The sequence below is a fragment of the Pogoniulus pusillus genome, chromosome 23 (genome assembly GCF_015220805.1).
Source record: "Pogoniulus pusillus isolate bPogPus1 chromosome 23, bPogPus1.pri, whole genome shotgun sequence".
Classification (NCBI taxonomy): domain Eukaryota; kingdom Metazoa; phylum Chordata; class Aves; order Piciformes; family Lybiidae; genus Pogoniulus; species Pogoniulus pusillus.
In genome coordinates, this window is record NC_087286.1 from 2,061,902 (window position 1) to 2,081,446 (window position 19,545).

At 55.8% G+C, this 19,545-nt stretch overlaps 1 protein-coding gene across 5 annotated transcripts in view; it reads left to right on the forward strand.

The window, feature by feature from the left end:
* The window catches only part of CACNB2 (calcium voltage-gated channel auxiliary subunit beta 2), a 345,847-nt gene that overhangs the window by 267,149 nt on the left and 59,153 nt on the right, over nucleotides 1-19,545 (forward strand). For all 5 annotated transcript variants that reach the window (XM_064162343.1, XM_064162344.1, XM_064162347.1 and 2 more), the window contains 3 exons: nucleotides 9,816-9,938; nucleotides 15,306-15,442; nucleotides 18,366-18,442. In XM_064162343.1, coding sequence (XP_064018413.1) covers nucleotides 9,816-9,938; nucleotides 15,306-15,442; nucleotides 18,366-18,442 — 337 coding nt within the window. The remainder of the gene's footprint in view (nucleotides 1-9,815; nucleotides 9,939-15,305; nucleotides 15,443-18,365; nucleotides 18,443-19,545) is intronic.

The following is a 19,545-nucleotide window of genomic DNA, read 5'->3' on the forward strand; positions in this document are numbered from 1 at the left end:
GGAAGGGGTCTGGCTGGATGAGGCACTTAATGCCATGGTCTGGTTGACTGGATAGGGCTGGGGGATATCTTGGAGGTCTCTTCCAACCTGGTTGATTCTATTGGTTCAGATCACAGAATCAGTGTGGTTGGGTTTGGAGGGACCTGCAGGGATCATCCAGTCCAGCACCCTCTGCCAGAGCAGCATCACCCAGGGCAGGTCACACAGGAACACAGCCAGGTGGGCTTGGAAAGGCTCCAGAGCAGGAGACTCCACAGCCTCTCTGGGCAGCCTGCTCCAGGCTCCAGCACCCTCACACCAACCAAGTTGCTCCTCATGCTGAGCTGGAACCTCCTGGGTCCCAGCTTGTACCTGTTGTTGCTTGTCCTGTCCCTGGGCAGCACCACCCAGAGCCTGGCACCTTCATCCTGACCCCCAGCCCTCAGCTCTTGAGAGACATTGATCAGATCCCTCTCAGCCTTCTCCTCTCCAGCCTAAGCAGCCCCAGGGCTCTCAGCCTTTCTCCACAGCAGAGCTGTTGTTCCTTGCCCTATCACTGGGTGCCACCGCAAAAACCCTGCCCCGTCCCTTTGCTTTGGTGCAGCCTCAGCAGCTCTGCCCCTGCATCCCCAGAGCATCTCCCTTCCCAGAGGCAGGGGAAGCAGAGTGAATGGGAAGTGCCTGGGAATGCAGGTGAGGCCTCGGCACTGCTCTGTCTCTCTCTGGGGGGGGATGTGCAGCTCTGTCTCTCTCTGGGGGGGGATGTGCAGCTCTGTCTCTCTCTGGGGGGGGATGTGCAGCTCTGTCTCTCTCTGGGGGGGGGGGGATGTGCAGCTCTGTCTCTGGGGGGGATGTGCAGCTCTGTCTCTCTCTGGGGGGGGGGGGATGTGCAGCTCTGTCTCTGGGGGGGATGTGCAGCTCTGTCTCTCTCGGGGGGGATGTGCAGCTCTGTCTCTCTCTGGGGGGGGGGGGATGTGCAGCTCTGTCTCTGGGGGGGATGTGCAGCTCTGTCTCTCTCTGGGGGGGGATGTGCAGCTCTGTCTCTCTCTAGGGGGGGATGTGCAGCTCTGTCTCTCTCTGGGGGGGGATGTGCAGCTCTGTCTCTCTCTGGGGGAGGATGTGCAGCTCTGTCTCTCTCTGGGGGGGGATGTGCAGCTCTGTCTCTCTCTGGGGGGGATGTGCAGCTCTGTCTCTCTGGGGGGGGATGTGCAGCTCTGTCTCTCTCTGGGGGGGATGTGCAGCTCTGTCTCTCTCTAGGGGGGGATGTGCAGCTCTGTCTCTCTCTAGGGGGGGATGTGCAGCTCTGTCTCTCTCTGGGGGGGATGTGCAGCTCTGTCTCTCTGGGGGGGATGTGCAGCTCTGTCTCTCTGGGGGGGGATGTGCAGCTCTGTCTCTGGGGGGATGTGCAGCTCTGTCTCTCTCTGGGGGGGGATGTGCAGCTCTGTCTCTCTGGGGGGGGATGTGCAGCTCTGTCTCTGGAGGGATGTGCAGCTCTGTCTCTCTCTGGGGGGGGATGTGCAGCTCTGTCTCTCTCTGGGGGGGGATGTGCAGCTCTGTCTCTCTCTAGGGGGGGATGTGCAGCTCTGTCTCTCTGGGGGGGATGTGCAGCTCTGTCTCTCTCTGGGGGGGGATGTGCAGCTCTGTCTCTCTCTGGGGGGGGATGTGCAGCTCTGTCTCTCTCTGGGGGGGATGTGCAGCTCTGTCTCTCTCTGAGGGGGATGTGCAGCTCTGTCTCTGTTTGCATGCTTGTGTCACTGAGTGCTTTCGTAAGAACTCCTGCTGCATCCGAGCCAGAATTAAACCTCGGCACTTCAGGGCTATATTAAGAGCTGGGGTTTGCTGCCAGCTCGTGTTTCAGCTGCTGGCTGACGAGCTGAGCCCCAGCTGTAAGCGATGCTCTGCGAGGAGATCTTCGTCACAGCGCTGCGCTCTTGCATCCCCTACACCCACCAGCGGAGCTGCTGCAGCCGAGGGAGGGGTCCGCAGCAGCAGCAGAGCATCAGCCAAGGTATTGGCCTGGTTTAAGCTTCCCAGAGCCTCCAAACCCAACAGAACCGTGCAATAAGAGGATGCCTTCCCCTCTCCCCCTCTGGGAAAGGAAGGAGCTGGATGCAGAGGGTGGAAGGGGTAAAGCAGCCACAGAGCAGTCCTGCTTCCATCTGGGAGCTGCAAGAGGAACTGTAACAACAAGCAAAAGGTGTTTCAGGCAGGGGAGTACAAAGAGGTAGAGGGAAGGGAAAGGAGGTACAGAAATGTGTGTGCAGGCAGAGTGAGGGCAGTGGATGGAGGCAGAGCCAGGAAGGGGCTTCCACTGCCTGCCACCATGGGCACAGGGTGCCACAAGCACGGCAGGAGCCAGGGTGGTGCTGGCAGGCAGGCAGGGAGGGCAAAGAGCCAGAGAGAGGCAGCCAGAGCCTGTCTGACAGGGGTCCTGGGCAGGGGGTGGGGGAGCTAACACTGCACCTGGGGCCAGGTCCAGACCTCCCCCCAGGGAGGAGTCAGGAGGAGCTGGGGCCAGGTCCAGACCCCCCCCAGGGAGGAGTCAGGAGGAGCTGGGGTCAGGTCCAGACCCCCCCCAGGGAGGAGTCAGGAGGAGCTGGGGTCAGGTCCAGACCCCCAGGGAGGAGTCAGGAGGAGCTGGGGCCAGGTCCAGACCCCCACCCAGGGAGGAGTCAGGAGGAGCTGGGGTCAGCTTCAGAGCACCCCCAGGGAGGAGTCAGGAGGAGCTGGGGTCAGGTCCAGAGCACCCCCAGGGAGGAGTCAGGAGGAGCTGGGGTCAGGTCCAGAGCACCCCCAGGGAGGAGTCAGGAGGAGCTGGGGCCAGGTCCAGACCACCCCCAGGGAGCAGTCAGGAGGAGCTGGAGTCAGGTCCAGAGCACCCCCAGGGAGGAGTCAGGAGGAGCTGGGGCCAGGTCCAGAGCACCCCCAGGGAGGAGCTGGGGCCAGGTTCAGACCACCCCCAGGGAGCAGTCAGGAGGAGCTGGGCCAGGTCCAGACCGGGAGGGTTAAGCCTTTACAGGCAGTAAGAAGAGGAGAAGCCTCATTGCTAGAGCTTGGCTTTGGCAGGAGCAGCATGAGAGCTGCCATCGATCTGGAGGCTCTCCTCATGGGCTGCTCTTGCTGTGGCTCACATGAACCCAGACCTGGCTTGCAGCCACTCTTGCCTTGGCTGCTCCCCTGCACGATTCTGCCTGCTTCCTGGCCTAGGTCACTGAAGCCCTGACGCTGCTCTAACTTTGCCCTCAGCCTTGGGAGACTTTTTCAGTCAACAAAGGATCTGCAGAACGCAGGGGCAAGGCTGTGACCCTTCCTGGAACGCAGTGCAACAGGAGCTTTGCTGCTGCTGAAGCTCCCAGGAGCATAAGCTTGTGAAGGGAAGGGATAAGCCCTCACTGGGAATGGGCTGCCCGGGGAGGTGGTGGAGTCCCTGTCCCTGGAGGTGTTTAAGAGGAGGCTGCATGAGGCACTGAGTGCCATGGGATAGTGAATGAAAAGGTGTTAAGTGATAGGTTGCACTTGATGATCTCAAAGGTGTTTTCCAACCTGGTTAATTCTGTGATTCTGTGGTCTCCTGGATGGAGACAGTGACAAGTGGTGAACCTCAAAGGTCTGTCCTGGGACCAGAGCTGTTCAGTGTCTTCATCAACGATGTCAACTGCAGGATGGAGGCACCCTGAGCTGATGGTACCAAGAGGTGTCTGAAGGATGGGATGGGAAGTATCCATAGGGATCTGGACAGCTTGGAGAAGTGGCTGAGGAGCATCTCATGAGGTTCAATGAGGCAAGGTGCAAGGTCAGGGCAGCCCATGGTATCCTTCCAAGCTAGGGAACGATGAGATGAGAGCAGCCCTGCAGAGAATGACTTGGGGGTGCTGATGGGAGAGAAGCTGGGCAGGAGCCAGCAGTGGGCACTGGCAGCACAGAAGGCCAAGGGCAGCCTGGGCTGCATCCAGAGCAGTGTGGGCAGAGATGGAGAGAGGGGATCCTGCCCCTCTGCTCTGCTGAGACCTCACCTGCCAGCTTTGAGACCACAACATAAAAAGGCCATGGAGCTGCTGGAGTGGGTCTAGAGAATGCCCCCCAAGGTGATCAGGGGGCTGGAGCACCTCTGCTCTAGGGACAGGCAGGGAGAGCTGGGGCTGCTCAGCCTGCAGAAGAGAAGGCTCCAGGGAGACCTTAGAGCTGTGTTTCACGATCTGAAAGGGACCTGCAGATAAACTGCTTAGAAGGGCAGCCTGTGCCAGTGCTTGAGAACACTTCCAGGGAAGAAATTGCTTCTAAGAGCCAGCCTAAACCTCACCTGGTGCAAGTCGAGGCCACATTACAACAGCTAGGGGAGGAGTTAGTGCTGTAGAATGTGCTTGTCTTCTGGTGGTCCTTCTGGCAGCATTAAAATGTCTGTCCCTGCTAGTTTACATGCCTCAGGTTTGGGTGAGCTCTGCTCTCAGCAGCTCCAAGTATCCAAGCCTCCAAGGTTGTTCTGCTTTCAGCAAGTACTTGGGAAGAGCACAGCCAAAGCCTGCCTCAGCTCCAGTGCTGTTCCTCTTCCCCACTGCTGAACCCTTTGCAGTCAGTTCATTCTCTCTTTGCTCTTCTGAGACTTGCTTGGCAGTTTTGGCCAAGTCACACATTTGGGATCTGTCACATGCAAGTAAAAAAAGCACCCCAGGTTAAACCCAGTGAGGCCAATGGGATGAGGTTTAGCAAAGCCAAGTGTCAGGTCCTGCACTTTGGTCACAACAACCCCAAGCAATGCTGCAGGCTCAGGGCAGAGTGGCTGGGAAGCAGCCTGGTGGGAAAGGAGCTGGGGGTGGTGGTGCACAGCAGCTGAACATGAGCCAGCAGTGTGCCCAGCTGGCCAAGGAGGCCTCCAGCATCCTGGCCTGGATCTAAACCAGTCTGACCAGCAGGAGCAGGGCAGTGATGGTGCCCCTGGACTGGGCCTGGTGAGGCCACAGCTTGAGTGCTGGTGTCAGGTCTGGGGGCAGCAGGAGAAGAAAGACACAGAGGGGCTGGAGGGTGTCCAGAGAAGAGCACTGAGGCTGCTGAGGGGTCTGGAGGGCATCGTGTGAGGAGCAGCTGAGGGAGCTGGGGGTGGTCAGTGTGGAGAGGAGAAGGCTGAAGGGAGACCTCATTGCTCTCTGCAGCTGCCTGCAAGGAGGTTGGAGTGAGGCTGGGGTTGGTCTCTTCTCCCAGGTAAGCAGAGACAGGAGGAGAGGAACTGTGCTGGAGTTGTGCCAGGGGAGGATTGGGTTGGAGATGAGGAGAAAGAGTGGTGAGGGGTTGGGACAGGCTGCCCAGGGAGGTGGTGGAGTCCCCAGCCTGGAGGTGCTGAAGAAGCTGTAGCTGTGGTGCTTCAGGGTAGAAGTGGCCTTGGTGGTTATGGTTGGGCTTGGTGATCTCAAAGGGCTTTTCCAACCTTAATGATTCCATGCTACAGTGCTGAAGTTGCTGTTGTGCCTTAATGCTGACCACAGTGAGGGTTAAGATACCAGCACTGCTCCCTGAAGTTGCAGGCACCTTCAGAGTCACTTTCCCCAGCCTAAGATGTGTAACTTCCCAGTTTTGATAACTCTTCTTTTAACACAGCTTTAGTGTCTGTGCTGTGTCTTGCTCTTCCTGCAGAGTGCATCTGGGCAGTCAGGGAGATCTGCACCAGAGATTCCATCTGAATCCCTGTCTCAGAAGTATCTCAGCTAGAGCAAGGTGCTCAGGGAAACTGTGATCTTATGTCCTGGTGCACAGCCAAGTCTACACGGGGCAGCAATGTGCCCTGGTGGCCAAGAAGGCTAAGGGCATCCTGGGGTGCATCAGGTGCATCACTGTGGCCAGCAGGGCTACGGAGGTTCCTCTGCCCCTCTGCTCTGCCCTGCTCAGACCACAGCTGCAATACTGTGGCCAGTTCTGGGCTCCACACTTCAAGAGAGGAAGGGACCTGCTGGAGAGAGCCCAGCAGAGAGCTGTGAGGATGCTAAGGGACTGGACCAGCTCTGCTGTGAAGAAAGGCTGAGAGCCCTGGGGCTGCTTAGGCTGGAGAGGAGAAGGCTGAGAGGGATCTGATCAACGTCTCTCAAGAGCTGAGGGCTGGGGGTCAGGATGAAGGTGCCAGGCTCTGGGTGGTGCTGCCCAGGGACAGGACAAGCAACAGCAGGTACAAGCTGGGACCCAGGAGGTTCCAGCTCAGGATGAGGAGCAACTTGTTTGGTGTGAGGGTGCTGGAGGCCTGGAGCAGGCTGCCCAGGGAGGCTGTGGAGTCTCCTTCTCCGCAGCCTTTCTAGACCCACCTGGCTGTGCTCCTGTGTGCCCTGCCCTGGGTGATGCTGCTCTGGCAGTAGGGCTGTACTTGATGCTCTCTGGAGGTCCCTTTACCTCCTACCAAATGTGCTGAAGTGAAGGGGGCAGGAGCAGTGCTCAGCTGCAGTGCTGCCCACCTGCTGCCAGCTGCTCAGGGTTTGCTCTGCATCTGAGTTAAGAGGTAATGAAACATTTCACTTTCCACACTCTGAGATGCCACCCCTGGAGCATGCATTCAGGCACCTGCTGGGAGCAGAGCACTCCTGCAGCTAAAGGCATGTTCCTGATGCAGCAGAGTCCCTCACCAGCAGCAAGCTCACCACACCGTGTACCAGTTGATCTGTTGACATCTAATGCCATGGTCTGGTTGATAGGACAGGGCTGGGTGCTAGGTTGGACTGGATGAGCTTGGAGGTCCCTTCCAGCTTGTTTGATTCTATGATTCTGTGTTCTCCCTTTGGCTGCAGGAGCCTCACAGAGGCAAAGTCATCCAGCTCTGGGAGCTACAAATAAAGCTTGCATGCAGAATGAAGAAGCATTTGCAGTGGTACAGACTCATAGAAGGCTTTGGATTGGAAAGGACCTCAAAGGTCATCTAGTTCCAAGCTCCTGCTATGGGCAGGAATGCTTCCACTAGACCACCTTGCTCCTGAGGGCCCCATCCAGCCTGGCTCAGAACACATCCAGGCTTGGAGTCTCCACAGCTTCTCTGGACAACCTCTTCCAGTGCCTCACCCCCCTCATGGGGAAGAATTTCCTCCTGATGTCCTATCTAAATCCAGCTTCTTACAGGCTGAAGCCATTCTCCTTCCTCCTGTCACTCCATGTCTGTGTCAGAAGTCCCTCCCCATCTCTCCTGCAGCCCCCTAAAATACTGGAAGGTTCTTAAAAGTCTCCTCAGAGCCTTCTCCAGGCTGAACAACCCCAACTTTCTCATCCTGTCCCCATAGCAGAGGTGCTGCAGCCCTTGGCTCATCTTGGTGGCCTCCTGTGGACCCACTCTAACAATTCCATGTCCTCCTTGTGTTGGGGGCTCCAGAGCTGGATGCAGGACTCCAGGTGGGGTCTCAGCCAAGCAGAATGGGAGAGGGGGGCTTTGAGTACTGAGATCTACAGTTTTAACCGTGCCCTGCACTTGATTTATTTAGGCTTTGCTTTGTCTTGCTGTGTCACAAGTTTCTGCTTCTGCTGGAGGGTTTCTGTTTGTGGAAAGCTTGAAAGCCTTCCTGCAGACCCTCAGCCTAAGCCAAAAGGCTGCAAGCTGCTAAACTGCTGTCTCAGAAGCTGAAAAATGTCTCATAAGCATAAAATACCCTCACTTAGAGTCATAGAATCACAGAATCAAGCAGGCTGGAAGAGACCTCCAAGCTCAGCCAGTCCAACCTAGCACCCAGTCCTGGCCAAGCAACCAGACCATGGCACTAAGTGCCCCAGCCAGGCTTGGCTTCAACACCTCCAGCCACAGAGACTCCACCACCTCCCTGGGCAGCCCATTCCAATGCCAATCACTCTCTCTGACAACAACTTCCTAACAACATCCAGTCTAGACCTGCCCTGGCACAGCTTGAGGCTGTGTCCCCTTCTTCTGTCCCTGGGTACCTGGCAGCAGAGCCCAACCCCACCTGGCTACAGCCTCCCTTCAGGCAGCTGCAGACAGCAATGAGCTCTGCCCTGAGCCTTCTCTTCTGCAGGCTGTACACCCCCAGCTCCCTCAGCCTGTCCTCACAGCAGAGCTGCTCCAGCCCTTGAGGCATCTTTGTGGCCTCCTCTGGCCTCACTCTACAGCTCTGTGTCCTCCTGCTGGGGACAGCAGCACTGGAGGCAGGATTGGAGGTGAGGTCTGAGCAGAGCAGAGCCTAGGGGCAGAATCCCCTTTCTTGCCCTGCTGCCCACACTGCTCTGGCTGCAGCCAGCACACAGCTGCCTGCTGGGCTGCAGGAGGGCACTGCTGGCTGCTGGGGAGCTGCTCAGCACCCAACGCCCCCAAGGCTCCCTCTTCAGAGCTCCTCTCAACCAACTCTGCACCCAGCCTGGATTTGTGCCTGGGCTTGGCCCAACCCAGCTGCAGGACCAACAGTTCCATGTGTTTCAGTGATGGGCACAGGAATTTGGAAGAGTAGATTTTAGATCATGGCAAGGAGAGGAACTTGCCAAAGGTGTCTGTTGCAGTGCAGCAGGCTGGAGTCTTTCATCCACTGATACTACTGGGAGCAAATCACAGTGCTGTGAGCGTGGTTTATGTTCCCTGGAGGACACAGCATGCATGGGAATGGAGAAGCAAGCCTGTTGCCCCCACCCTCAGTGTTCAGCTGAAGTTGCTCCTTGTTGTTGCCATTCTTGTGCTGAGATCCATTTTTCCAGCGCCGGTTGAGGCTGCTTTGCCCAAAGCTCATCCCCAGCAACAAGGAAGGATTTGCTCCCTGCTGCACCACTGAGTGGGGAAGGATTGCTGAAGAGATTTGGCAATTTCAAGCTCATTCATACCTCGTTTTGGATTTTGTTTGGGTTTTTTTTCCTTCCAGTATTGAAATGAGTAACAGCAGAGAAAGCAGCGACTCTGCCAGGCTGTGATGTTTACGTTCAAGGCAGCCATGCATGGGGTTTGGAATGAATGCTGATACCCAGGAACTTGGGTTGGTTTTAGGGATGCTACATCATAGAGCCATAGCATAGGTTGGGTTGGAAGGGATCTCCAAAGCTCATCCAGTCCAACCCCTGTGCACCCAGCAGGGACGTCGTCCACTGGAGCAGGTTGCCCACAGCCCTGGCCAGCCTCACTTGGAATATCTCCACCTCCCTGGGCAACCTGTTGCAGGGTTCCAGCAGCCTCCTGCTGCACAACTTGTTCCTCACAGCCAATCTCAATCTGCTCTGCTCTGCTTTGCAGCCATTGCCCCTGATCCTGTCCCTGCAGGCCTTTGCAAACAGTCTTGATTGTGGCTGCTTCCTAAGACCATTAGCTCTGAATTCAGTGCCTGCAGGACCACTTGGTTGCCTGGTGGCAAGTCAGCTGTCCTTTGTGCTAGTGGCAACAGAGAGGGCTGTAGATGAGTTGAGTAAGATCTGAATTGCTGGATCCAGCTCTCTGTCCCCAGCCTGAAAAGGACACAGAGCTATGTGAGTCACAGCATCACAGAATGTCAGGGGCTGGAAGGGCCCTGAAAGGCTCATCCAGCTCAACCCCTATGCCAGGTCACACAGGAACAGATCCAGGCAGGGATGGAGACTCCACAGCCCCCCTGGGCAGCCTGTGCCAGGCTTCTGTCACCCTCACAGGGAAAAAAACCCTCCTCATCTTTCCATGGCACTTCCTCTGCCTCAGCTTCCACCAGCGCCCCTTGCCCTGGCACTGGGCATCCCCCAGCAGAGCTGGCTCCAGCATCCTTAGCAGCACTGCTGAGGTCAACTCTCAGTCTGCTCCTGTCCCAGCAGCACAGCCCCAGCTCCCTCAGGCTCTCCTGGCAGCAGGGCTGCTGCATCCCCTCCGTCCCCTCAGGGCTGGGTGTGACTGTGGCTCTGAGGCTGCCTCTCCTCTCTTGCAGACCAAGCCTGTTGCCTTTGCCGTTCGGACCAATGTTGGCTACAGCGCAGCTCACGACGACGATGTCCCAGTGCCAGGCATGGCCATCTCGTTTGAGGCTAAAGATTTTCTTCACGTTAAAGAAGTAAGTAAAGCTGGGGGAGGAGAGGAGGGGGACTGAGTGAATCTCACCTGCTTGAGTCCCGGGGCTGCTCTTCTGTAAGGCTGCCGCTTCACACCGCCCGGCGCTGCAGAAAGGGAGCTGGGTGGGTTTGAAGTGCTCTGCTTAGAAAGGCCACGGCTCAGATGGCTCACGCTGCAGTCAGTGAGGTTTGCAAAGCAGGTGCATTTCTTCTCTGGTTCAAGTCACTGATTCTGAGCTTTAAAAGCTCAGTGCCACAATCTTTGTGGGGTTTGTCACTGTAGTGCTCTCTGATCCAGCAGCCGAGGGCTGCTTCTCTTCTGTCTGTGTGAAGGAGTCTTGGTAAATCCCCCAGATCCCAGACTCAGGTTACATCACAGGATGGTAGGGGTTGGAAGGGACCTGCAGAGGTCAGGCAGTCCAAGCCCCCTGACAAAGCAGGGCCACAGAGAGCAGAGCACAGCCAGGTGGGTCTAGAAAGGCTGCGGAGAAGGAGACTCCACAGCCTCTCTGGGCAGCCTGCTCCAGGCTCCAGCACCCTCACACCAAACAAGTTGCTCCTCATCTTGAGCTGAAACCTCCTGGGTCCCAGCTTGTACCTGCTGTTGCTTGTCCTGTCCCTGGGCAGCACCACCCAGAGCCTGGCACCTTCATCCTGACCCCCAGCCCTCAGCTCTTGAGAGACATTGATCAGATCCCTCTCAGCCTTCTCCTCTCCAGCCTAAGCAGCCCCAGGGCTCTCAGCCTTTCTTCACAGCAGAGCTGGTCCAGCCCCTTCAGCATCCCCCTAGCTCTTTATTGGATTCTCTCCAGCAGGTCCCTGTCTCTCTTGCACTGGGGAGCCCCAGCACCATGACATTTCTAGAGCAGCCAGAATGAAAGCTAAAGCTGTGATGCAGGTTGAGCAGTGCTGGATTCTCAGTGACACTAACTCCTCTTTCAGGAGCCCTTATGTTTGCCTCCAAAATATGCACTTGCTAAAACTCCTCCTTAAATGTTTAAACACAGCCTGTAATACCTACCTCCATAGCTTCAGTTTCAAAAGGCAGCTTCTCTTCCCATGCAGATGTTCTCTTAAGAGTTTCCTACATAACCCAGACTCTCCATCATTCCTATTTGAGAGCAGTTACTGCCATGGAGCCTCTGGAGTGTTGCATATGGGCCATACATACCAGTGACTTATTGCCATTAAATGGTAGTGACTAAAGGATAAAGGAATGAACCCAACAGTTGTGAAGCAAGGAGAGAAGCCACCCTGGCTGTATGTGACTGTCTCTTGCCAATGTAGAGCAGTGGCTATCTCACAAGTGGAGTCAGAGAATCATGAAGGTTGGAGAAGACCTCTGAGGTTTTTGAGTCCAACCATCAACCCAACACCACCATTGAATCATCTTGCCAAGTGCCATGGCCACCGCTTACTTGAACACCTGCCACCTCCCTGGGCAGCCTGTGCCCATCCCTGACCATTCTTGCAGCAAAGAAATTGTGCCTAATCTCCATCCTGAACCTCCCCTGGGGCAACCTGGGGCCATCCCTCCTCATTCTGACAGTTGTTACTAGGCAGAAGAGACCAACCCCTACCTGCCTTCAACCTCCTCCTTTCTGTGAGTTGTTGAGAGCAAAAAGTTTCTCTGCAGCCTCCTCTTCTCCATGCAAAATAACCTCAGGTTCTCTCAGCTCCTTCCCACGAGCCCTGTTCTCCAGACCCTGCACAGCCTCACTGCCCCAGCCCTGTTCTCCAGACCCTGCACAGCTTCACTGCCCCAGCCCTGTTCTCCAGACCCTGCACAGCTTCACTGCCCCAGCCCTGTTCTCCAGACCCTGCACAGCTTCACTGCCCCAGCCCTGTTCTCCAGACCCTGCACAGCTTCACTGCCCCAGCCCTGTTCTCCAGACCCTGCACAGCCTCACTGCCCCAGCCCTGTTCTCCAGACCCTGCACAGCTTCACTGCCCCAGCCCTGTTCTCCAGACCCTGCACAGCTTCACTGCCCCAGCCCTGTTCTCCAGACCCTGCACAGCTTCACTGCCCCAGCCCTGTTCTCCAGACCCTTCTCCACTTCACTGCCCCAGCCCTGTTCTCCAGACCCTTCTCCACTTCACTGCCCCAGCCCTGTTCTCCAGACCCTGCACAGCTTCACTGCCCCAGCCCTGTTCTCCAGACCCTGCACAGCTTCACTGCCCCAGCCCTGTTCTCCAGACCCTGCACAGCTTCACTGCCCCAGCCCTGTTCTCCAGACCCTGCACAGCTTCACTGCCCCAGCCCTGTTCTCCAGACCCTTCTCCACTGCCCCAGCCCTGTTCTCCAGACCCTTCTCCACTTCACTGCCCCAGCCCTGTTCTCCAGACCCTTCTCCACTTCACTGCCCCAGCCCTGTTCTCCAGACCCTCCACAGCTTCACTGCCCCAGCCCTGTTCTCCAGACCCTTCTCCACTTCACTGCCCCAGCCCTGTTCTCCAGACCATCCATAGCTTCACTGCCCCAGCCCTGTTCTCCAGACCCTGCACAGCTTCACTGCCCCAGCTCTGTTCTCCAGACCCTGCACAGCTTCACTGCCCCAGCCCTGTTCTCCAGACCCTTCTCCACTTCACTGCCCCAGCCCTTTCTCCAGACCCTGCACAGCTTCACTGCCCCAGCCCTGTTCTCCAGACCCTTCAGCAGCTTCACTGCCCCAGCCCTGTTCTCCAGACCCTTCTCCACTTCACTGCCCCAGCCCTGTTCTCCAGGCCCTGCACAGCTTCACTGCCCCAGCCCTGTTCTCCAGACCCTTCTCCACTTCACTGCCCCAGCCCTTTCTCCAGACCCTGCACAGCTTCACTGCCCCAGCCCCGTTCTCCAGACCCTTCAGCAGCTTCACTGCCCCAGCCCTGTTCTCCAGACCCTTCTCAGCTTCACTGCCCCAGCCCTGTTCTCCAGACCCTGCACAGCTTCACTGCCCCAGCCCTGTTCTCCAGACCCTTCTCCACTTCACTGCCCCAGCCCTGTTCTCCACACCCTTCACAACCTCACTGCCCCAGCCCTGTTCTCCAGACCCTGCACAGCTTCACTGCCCCAGCCCTGTTCTCCAGACCCTGCACAGCTTCACTGCCCCAGCCCTGTTCTCCAGACCCTTCTCCACTTCACTGCCCCAGCCCTGTTCTCCAGACCCTTCACAGCTTCACTGCCCCAGCCCTGTTCTCCAGACCCTGCACAGCTTCACTGCCCCAGCCCTGTTCTCCAGACCCTTCTCAACTTCACTGCCCTCCTCTGGACCTGCTGCAGCCCTCAGTGGTTTGCTTGCAGTGAGTGGCCTAAGCTGAGCACAGTGCTCCAGGTGTGGCAGTCCCTGCCTTACTCCTGCTGCCCACACCCTTGCAGACCCAAGCCAGGATGCTGTTGGCCTTTTTGGCCACCTGAGCTTCAGCTTCTTGTAAAGCAACCCCCTCCTCTGCTGGGCAGTTTCCACCCACTGTGCCCCAAGCCTGGAGTGTCCATGGGGTTGTTGTGACCTGAGTGCAGAACCCTGCCCCTGGCTTTGTTGACTCTCATACCGCTGGCCTCAGCCCATCCACCCAGCATGGCCTGGTCATTCTGCAGAGCCTTCCTAGCTTGGAGCAGATCAGCACTGCCACCCAGTGTGGTGGTGCCTGTGGCAGCATATGTTGGAGTTGAGCTCAGTGAACCAGCTTGTGTGTGAGTGTGAGTGTCAGCTTTTTCACTTTGCCAAAGATGTCCATTCCTTGTGGGTTGCATTGGAAGGTTGTAAAGATCATCTGGTTCCATTCCCCTGCTGTGGTCAGGGAAGCCTCAAGGCCACATCCAACCTGGCCTTCAGCACTTCCAGGCTTGGAGCCTCCCCAGCTTCTCTGGGCAACCTGTCCCAGTGCCCTCACAGGGAAGAATTTCCTCCTAATGTCCAATGTAAATCCAGCTTCTTCCAGGTTGAAGCCATTCCCCCACCTCCTGTCACTCCATGCCTTTGGCCAAAGTCCTGCTCCAGCTCTCCTGAACACCTTCAGATATTGAAAGGCTGCTCTGAGGTCTCCCTGCAGCCTTCTCTTCTCCAGCTTGAACAACCCCAACTCTCTCAGGCTGTCTTCATAGCAGAGGTGCTCCAGCCTCTGATCATCTTTGTGGCCCCCTCTGGACTTGTCCTAATGGTTTCATGCCTGTCTTGTTTTGCCAGCCTCAGACCTGGACACGAGACTCCATGTGGGCTCTCACCAGAGCTGAGCAGAGTGGCACAGTCCCCTCTCTTGAGCCCACACTGCTGGGGATCAGCCCAGCACAGGCTTGCTTTCTGAGCTGCCAGCACCCTCTGCCAGCTCACACTGAGCTTCTCCTCACCCAGCACCCCCAGGTCCTCCTCCTCAGCACTGCTCTGCAGCCATTCTCTGCCCAGCCTGGATTTGTGCTTGGGATTGCCCCAGCTCGGGTGCAGGACCTACCTCTCCATCCTGTCCAGGTCCCTCTGGATGCCATCCCTCCCCTCCAGCGTGTCAGCCAGGCCACACAGCTGGTGTCATTGCTGAGAGTGCCATGCTGCTGGCAGAGGTGCCAGTACCAGTCTGTCACAGCATGTCCAAGATGCTGAGCGTGAGCTGTTGGCAGGAAAGCAGATTTTAGTGGGTTCAGACAAGAAGGGGAGTGTGAAAAGTAGTAACTGACATTTTATACAGAGAAGTGAATATCATGGAATAAGGGGAAAAGATAACTCCAGCTGCAGGGGGTGGGAGCAGAGGGAAGGAAATCTCTGGGGTCCTCCCAGGAGAACCCTCCAGGTTGTGTGTTTTGAGGGCAAGAAACTCTGAAGCCTAAAACAATTAACAGTGGTGAAATGGGTGGAGGTAGCAGCCAAGGGGGTGGGAGCAGAGGGGAAGAAATCTCTGGGGTCCTCCCAGGAGAACCCTCCAGGTTGTGTGTTTTGAGGGCAAGAAACTCTGAAGCCTAAAACAATTAACAGTGGTGAAATGGGTGGAGGTAGCAGCCAAGGGGGTGGGAGCAGAGGGGAAGAAATCTCTGGGGTCCTCCCAGGAGAACCCTCCAGGTTGTGTGTTTTGAGGGCAAGAAACTCTGAAGCCTCTGAAAATGAAGAGTGGTGAAATGGGTGAAGGTAGCAGCCAAAGGGATATCACCAAGTCTGTGAAGGAAGGTTTCTGCCCAACTACTCTCCAGCTTTTGAGCAGCCCTGAAGGTGTAATTATGTCTAATGTATTTCTGGCTGTTAGCACAGTGCTTCATTAGCATAATAACCCAGCAGAGCGATTAAGGGGAGGGCAGAATTGCATCCAGTGGCTTGGCTGCCAGGTTCAAGCTGCCAAGAGGCTGATCCCACATGCAATGCACTCATGTCCTGCTCCCTGCCTTCTGTGTTGCTCTTTTTGTCCTGCAGAAATTTAATAATGACTGGTGGATAGGACGGTTGGTAAAAGAAGGCTGTGAAATAGGATTCATACCAAGCCCAGTCAAACTAGAGAACATGAGGCTGCAGCATGAACAAAAGGCAAAACAAGGAAAATTCTACTCCAGGTAATGACCAAAGAAATGGCAGTAGCAGTGTGGTTGGCAGTGAGAGTGGCAGTGGGGGGTGGGAGGGACACGGCTCTGGTCGCAGCTGCGGATGGTTCGGGTCAGTGCAGTGCTCCTTAGTTCTGTGTTTAATCTCCTTGTTGCTCCGGGGAGAAAGGAGATGTTTAGCTTGGTGATAGTAAGTTCTGTGCTTAACCTTACTGCTGGTTGAGGGAGAAAGGAGATTACAGGCTCCCAGGATGTTAGGGGCTGGGAGGGACCTCTGGAGAGCTTCCAGTCCCACCCCCTGCCAGAGCAGTGCCAGAGGATCCAGCACAGGGCACACAGGAACACATCCAGACAGGGCTGGGAAGGCTGCAGAGAAGGAGACTGCACAACCTCTCTGGGCAGCCTGTGCCAGGGCTCTGGCACCCTCACACTAAACAAGTTCTGCCTCACCTTGAGCTGCAGCTTCCTGTGCTGCACTTCCCATCCCTTGGCCCTTGTCCTGTGGCAGGGCACAAGTGAGCAGAGGCTGTGCCTGTGCCTCCCTTGCTGACCCCCAGCCCTCAGCTCTGGGTAGACATTGCTGAGATCCCCTCTCAGCCTTCTCCTCTGCAGCCTAAGCAGCCCCAGGGCTCTCAGCCTCTCCTCCTCAGGCAGTGCTGCAGTCCCTCCAGCATCCCTGTAGCCCTCCTTGGGACTCTCTCCAGAAGATCCCTGCCCCTCCTGAAGTGGGGAGCTCAGAACTGGCTGCAGCATTCCAGCTGAGGCCTCAGCAGGACAGAGCAGAGTGGGAGGAGAACCTCCCTGGATCTGCTGGCCACGCTCTTCTGGATGAGCTATTTAGGTTGGTGGTGTTTAGTTCTGTAATTAATCTTCATTTCTGACTGAGGGAGGAAGGAGATCTTTAGGTCAGTGGTTTGGTGGCCTGCAGTGGCTGCTGTTCCCTTTGCTTTTTAAAGTGCATCTGCAGTGAGTACATTTGCTATGTACAAGACCAGTTTGGGATGGAAAAAGGGAAAAAATCAATCTCCCTAAATTCCCCAGCAGTTTTCTTTTCCCTTGTTCTCAAGATCTTGCAGTTTCTAAAGCACTGAGTTTAGAACTGAAAAGGAAGTGTGAAGAGGAATTTGTTTCAAGCTGAAGCCAGTGCCTGCTGGGCAGCCATTGGGGGAAAAAGAAATCATAGGATTCTTGGAAAAGGCTTTGAAGGTTTGGACAGCAAAAACCAAGAGAGTCTCACTGGCTGGGACACAGCTTGGAAGTAAATGCTGTGTCTGATCTGGTTCTGTTAATTCAAACAGTTGGAATCTGTGGAGGAAGCAATCTTTATTTCTACCTGATGTCAGTGCTGCTTGAGAGAGAAAGCAGATACTGAGCTTGGTGGCTGGGCAGATGTCTTGGTCCTGTCAAATTCAGCTGTTAAGAGTTCTGGAAGCCTGATGCTGTTATTTGGTGTCTCTGTGCAGCCACTGCAATCGAGGTTCAGTGTCTGAAGGTGTTGCAGAGCACTGCAGGGGAGCAGTAGTGGCAGCTTTACTGCAGCATTCTCAGGGCAGCTCTCCAGGCAATACTAACACACGTGGAAGCAAAGGCCACTGGCTCCCCTTTGGCTCTGTAGGAAACAGATACTGCCAGCAGGTCTGAGTGGGATGGGCCTGGAATGGAGGAAACAGCTGGGAAACACTTGGGAAGCCAAAAAGGCTCCCCCTCTTCAGTAGGAAGGGCAGCAGTCTTTGAAGAGAAGGCCAGGGCTGGGAGCAGGCTAGAGTGCTGCCAGCTGTGAAATGCCCTCTCTAGGAGTGTGTGATCCTCAGCAGGTTCTTCTTTCCTCTCGTGGCAGGTCTGCTACAGCCAGATCTGACCAAGTGATTCCATCCCTTCCCAAACTGGAAACAAACAAACAATTCAACAGTTTACCCAGGCTGGAAAAGAGCTCTGAGCTCATCATGTCCAACCTATCACCTTCTAATTAACTAACACATGGCACTAAGTGCCTCATCCAGCCTCCTTTTAAACACCTCCAGGTTGACTCCACCACCTCACCAGGCAGCCCACTCCAAGGCCAGTCACTCTTGCTGGGAAGAACTTCCTCCTAGCATCCAGCCTGAACCTGCCCTGGCATAGCTTGAGCTTATGTCCTCTTGTTCTGTCCCTGGGTACCTGGGAGAAGAGCCCAACCCCACCTGGCTACAGCCTCTTTCCAGGTCGTTGTAGAGAGCAGTGAGGTCTCCCCTCATGGAGGGCTTCCCTGTTCCAGAGCCTCTCCTGCAGGCAGTGCTGCCTTGTGCCACAAATGCATTTGTTTAGTGCTTGTTGATGTGTGAAGAGGGAACAAGTGGCAGTGAGAGCTGTCAGAGGAATGATCGGAGGAGCGAAGTAGCCTTTCGTGTGCTCCCAGTGCCTTTCTTGGTGGGATAACTGAAGTGAAATGGCTAAACCTGTGGTTTCCTTTTCACAACCTGGGCAGCTTTTCACTCACAGTACCCCAGACTCTTTTATCTTCGTTTGAGAGCCTTCTCTTTTTTTTCCCTAAGTGATGCCTTCTGCTGAGACAGCAAAAGAATCTGTGCTTTAATTAAGCTCTAAAGATGGTAGGCAAACACCCTCTCAGCCCCAGGGAGCTGTCAGTAGCTCTTCTGCCAAAGGCAGGTAGGCTCCCTGGCTTAAGGATTAGTCCTAGTCATCAGTAGCCCTGTTAATTACCCATCAGTAGCCACCTTCCTAAATGAGCTGCCGTAGAGAGGGCACAGGCAGCAGAATGAGGTTGCCCAGCAGAAGCAGCAGCACTGATGTGTGCGGTGCCTCCTCCTCGCTGTGTGTAGGTGTCTGGTTTCTGCCCTTGGTTGTCTCTGGGCCAGCAGCTCCTTCAGAAGGCAGCTGATAAATAAAGTGCTGAGGAGGCCAGAAGGCTTCAGACTAATTTGTTGCTTTACTCCAGTAAATCAGGAGGAAACTCTTCATCCAGTTTGGGTGACATCGTTCCTAGTTCCAGAAAATCGACGCCTCCATCATCTGGTGAGTAGGTCCTGAACCCTTTGCTTTCCAGCCCAATGAGCTTAGCTACCTCTGCTCCTGTTTTTCTCATCCTCTGTGCTTCACAAGTGCAAGGTGGAGTGGTTGCCTTGCCCTGGCAGGCTGGTTCAGGAGGTTTTGAAGCAATGTGGCCACTAGCCAGCAAGATCAGGCAGCGATGGGGCTGTTGCCAGTGCACAGAGTTGCCTCTTTGCTTCTCCCCTGGTGTTTCAGAGCACAGGCAGGATACAAATGCAGGGACAGGGTTGCAGCAGGGCAGCAAAGGGTTTGGGCTGGCCTGAGCACTCCTGCTGAACAAGCAAGACCTTCTGACACAGGGCAAACAGCAGCAGTAAGAAGTGAAAAATTCCCAAGAGGTTTCTTGGGGGCAGCATTATTCCCTAATAACAGGAATTTCTGGGTTCACAGCTCATGGGTTCATGGAGTGGTTTGAGTTGGAAGGGACCTTAAAGATCATCTAGTTCCAACCCCCCTGCCATGGGCAGGGACAGCTCCCACTTAGACCACATGCTTCCAGAGAGGGTGAGCCTCACAGAATGCAAACATACTCAGTCTTCCCTGGCTTTTGGGATGTGTTTGCCACACACAGTGCTTTGCATTTAGGGCATCAGCAGGCAGGATTGGACCTTACAGGATCACAGGATCCAACCCCCTAACAAGGGCTTGGAAGGAGATCATCCAGTCCACCCCCCCTGCCAGAGCAGGACAATCCTATCTGACACAGATCACACAGGAACACATCCAGACAGGCCTTGAAAGGCTCCAGAGAAGGAGACTCCACAACCTCTCTGGGCAGCCTGTGCCAGGGCTCTGGGACCCTTCCAGGAAAGAAGTTCCCCCTTGTGCTGAGCTGGAACCTCCTGTGCTGCAGCTTCCATCCATTGCTGCTTGTCCTGTCCCAGGGAGCAGTGAGCAGAGCCTGTCCCCCACTCCTGGCAGCCCTCAGAGTTAGTTCAGACTTCAGTTAGCCTGGACTCAAGAGGCACAAAGCAGATGTGTGGCCAGTTGATGGAAGAAATCAGCTTTAGCAACTTGAGAAAGGCATAGCAGAAGAGCACAGAACCACAGAACCACAGAAGCCTTCT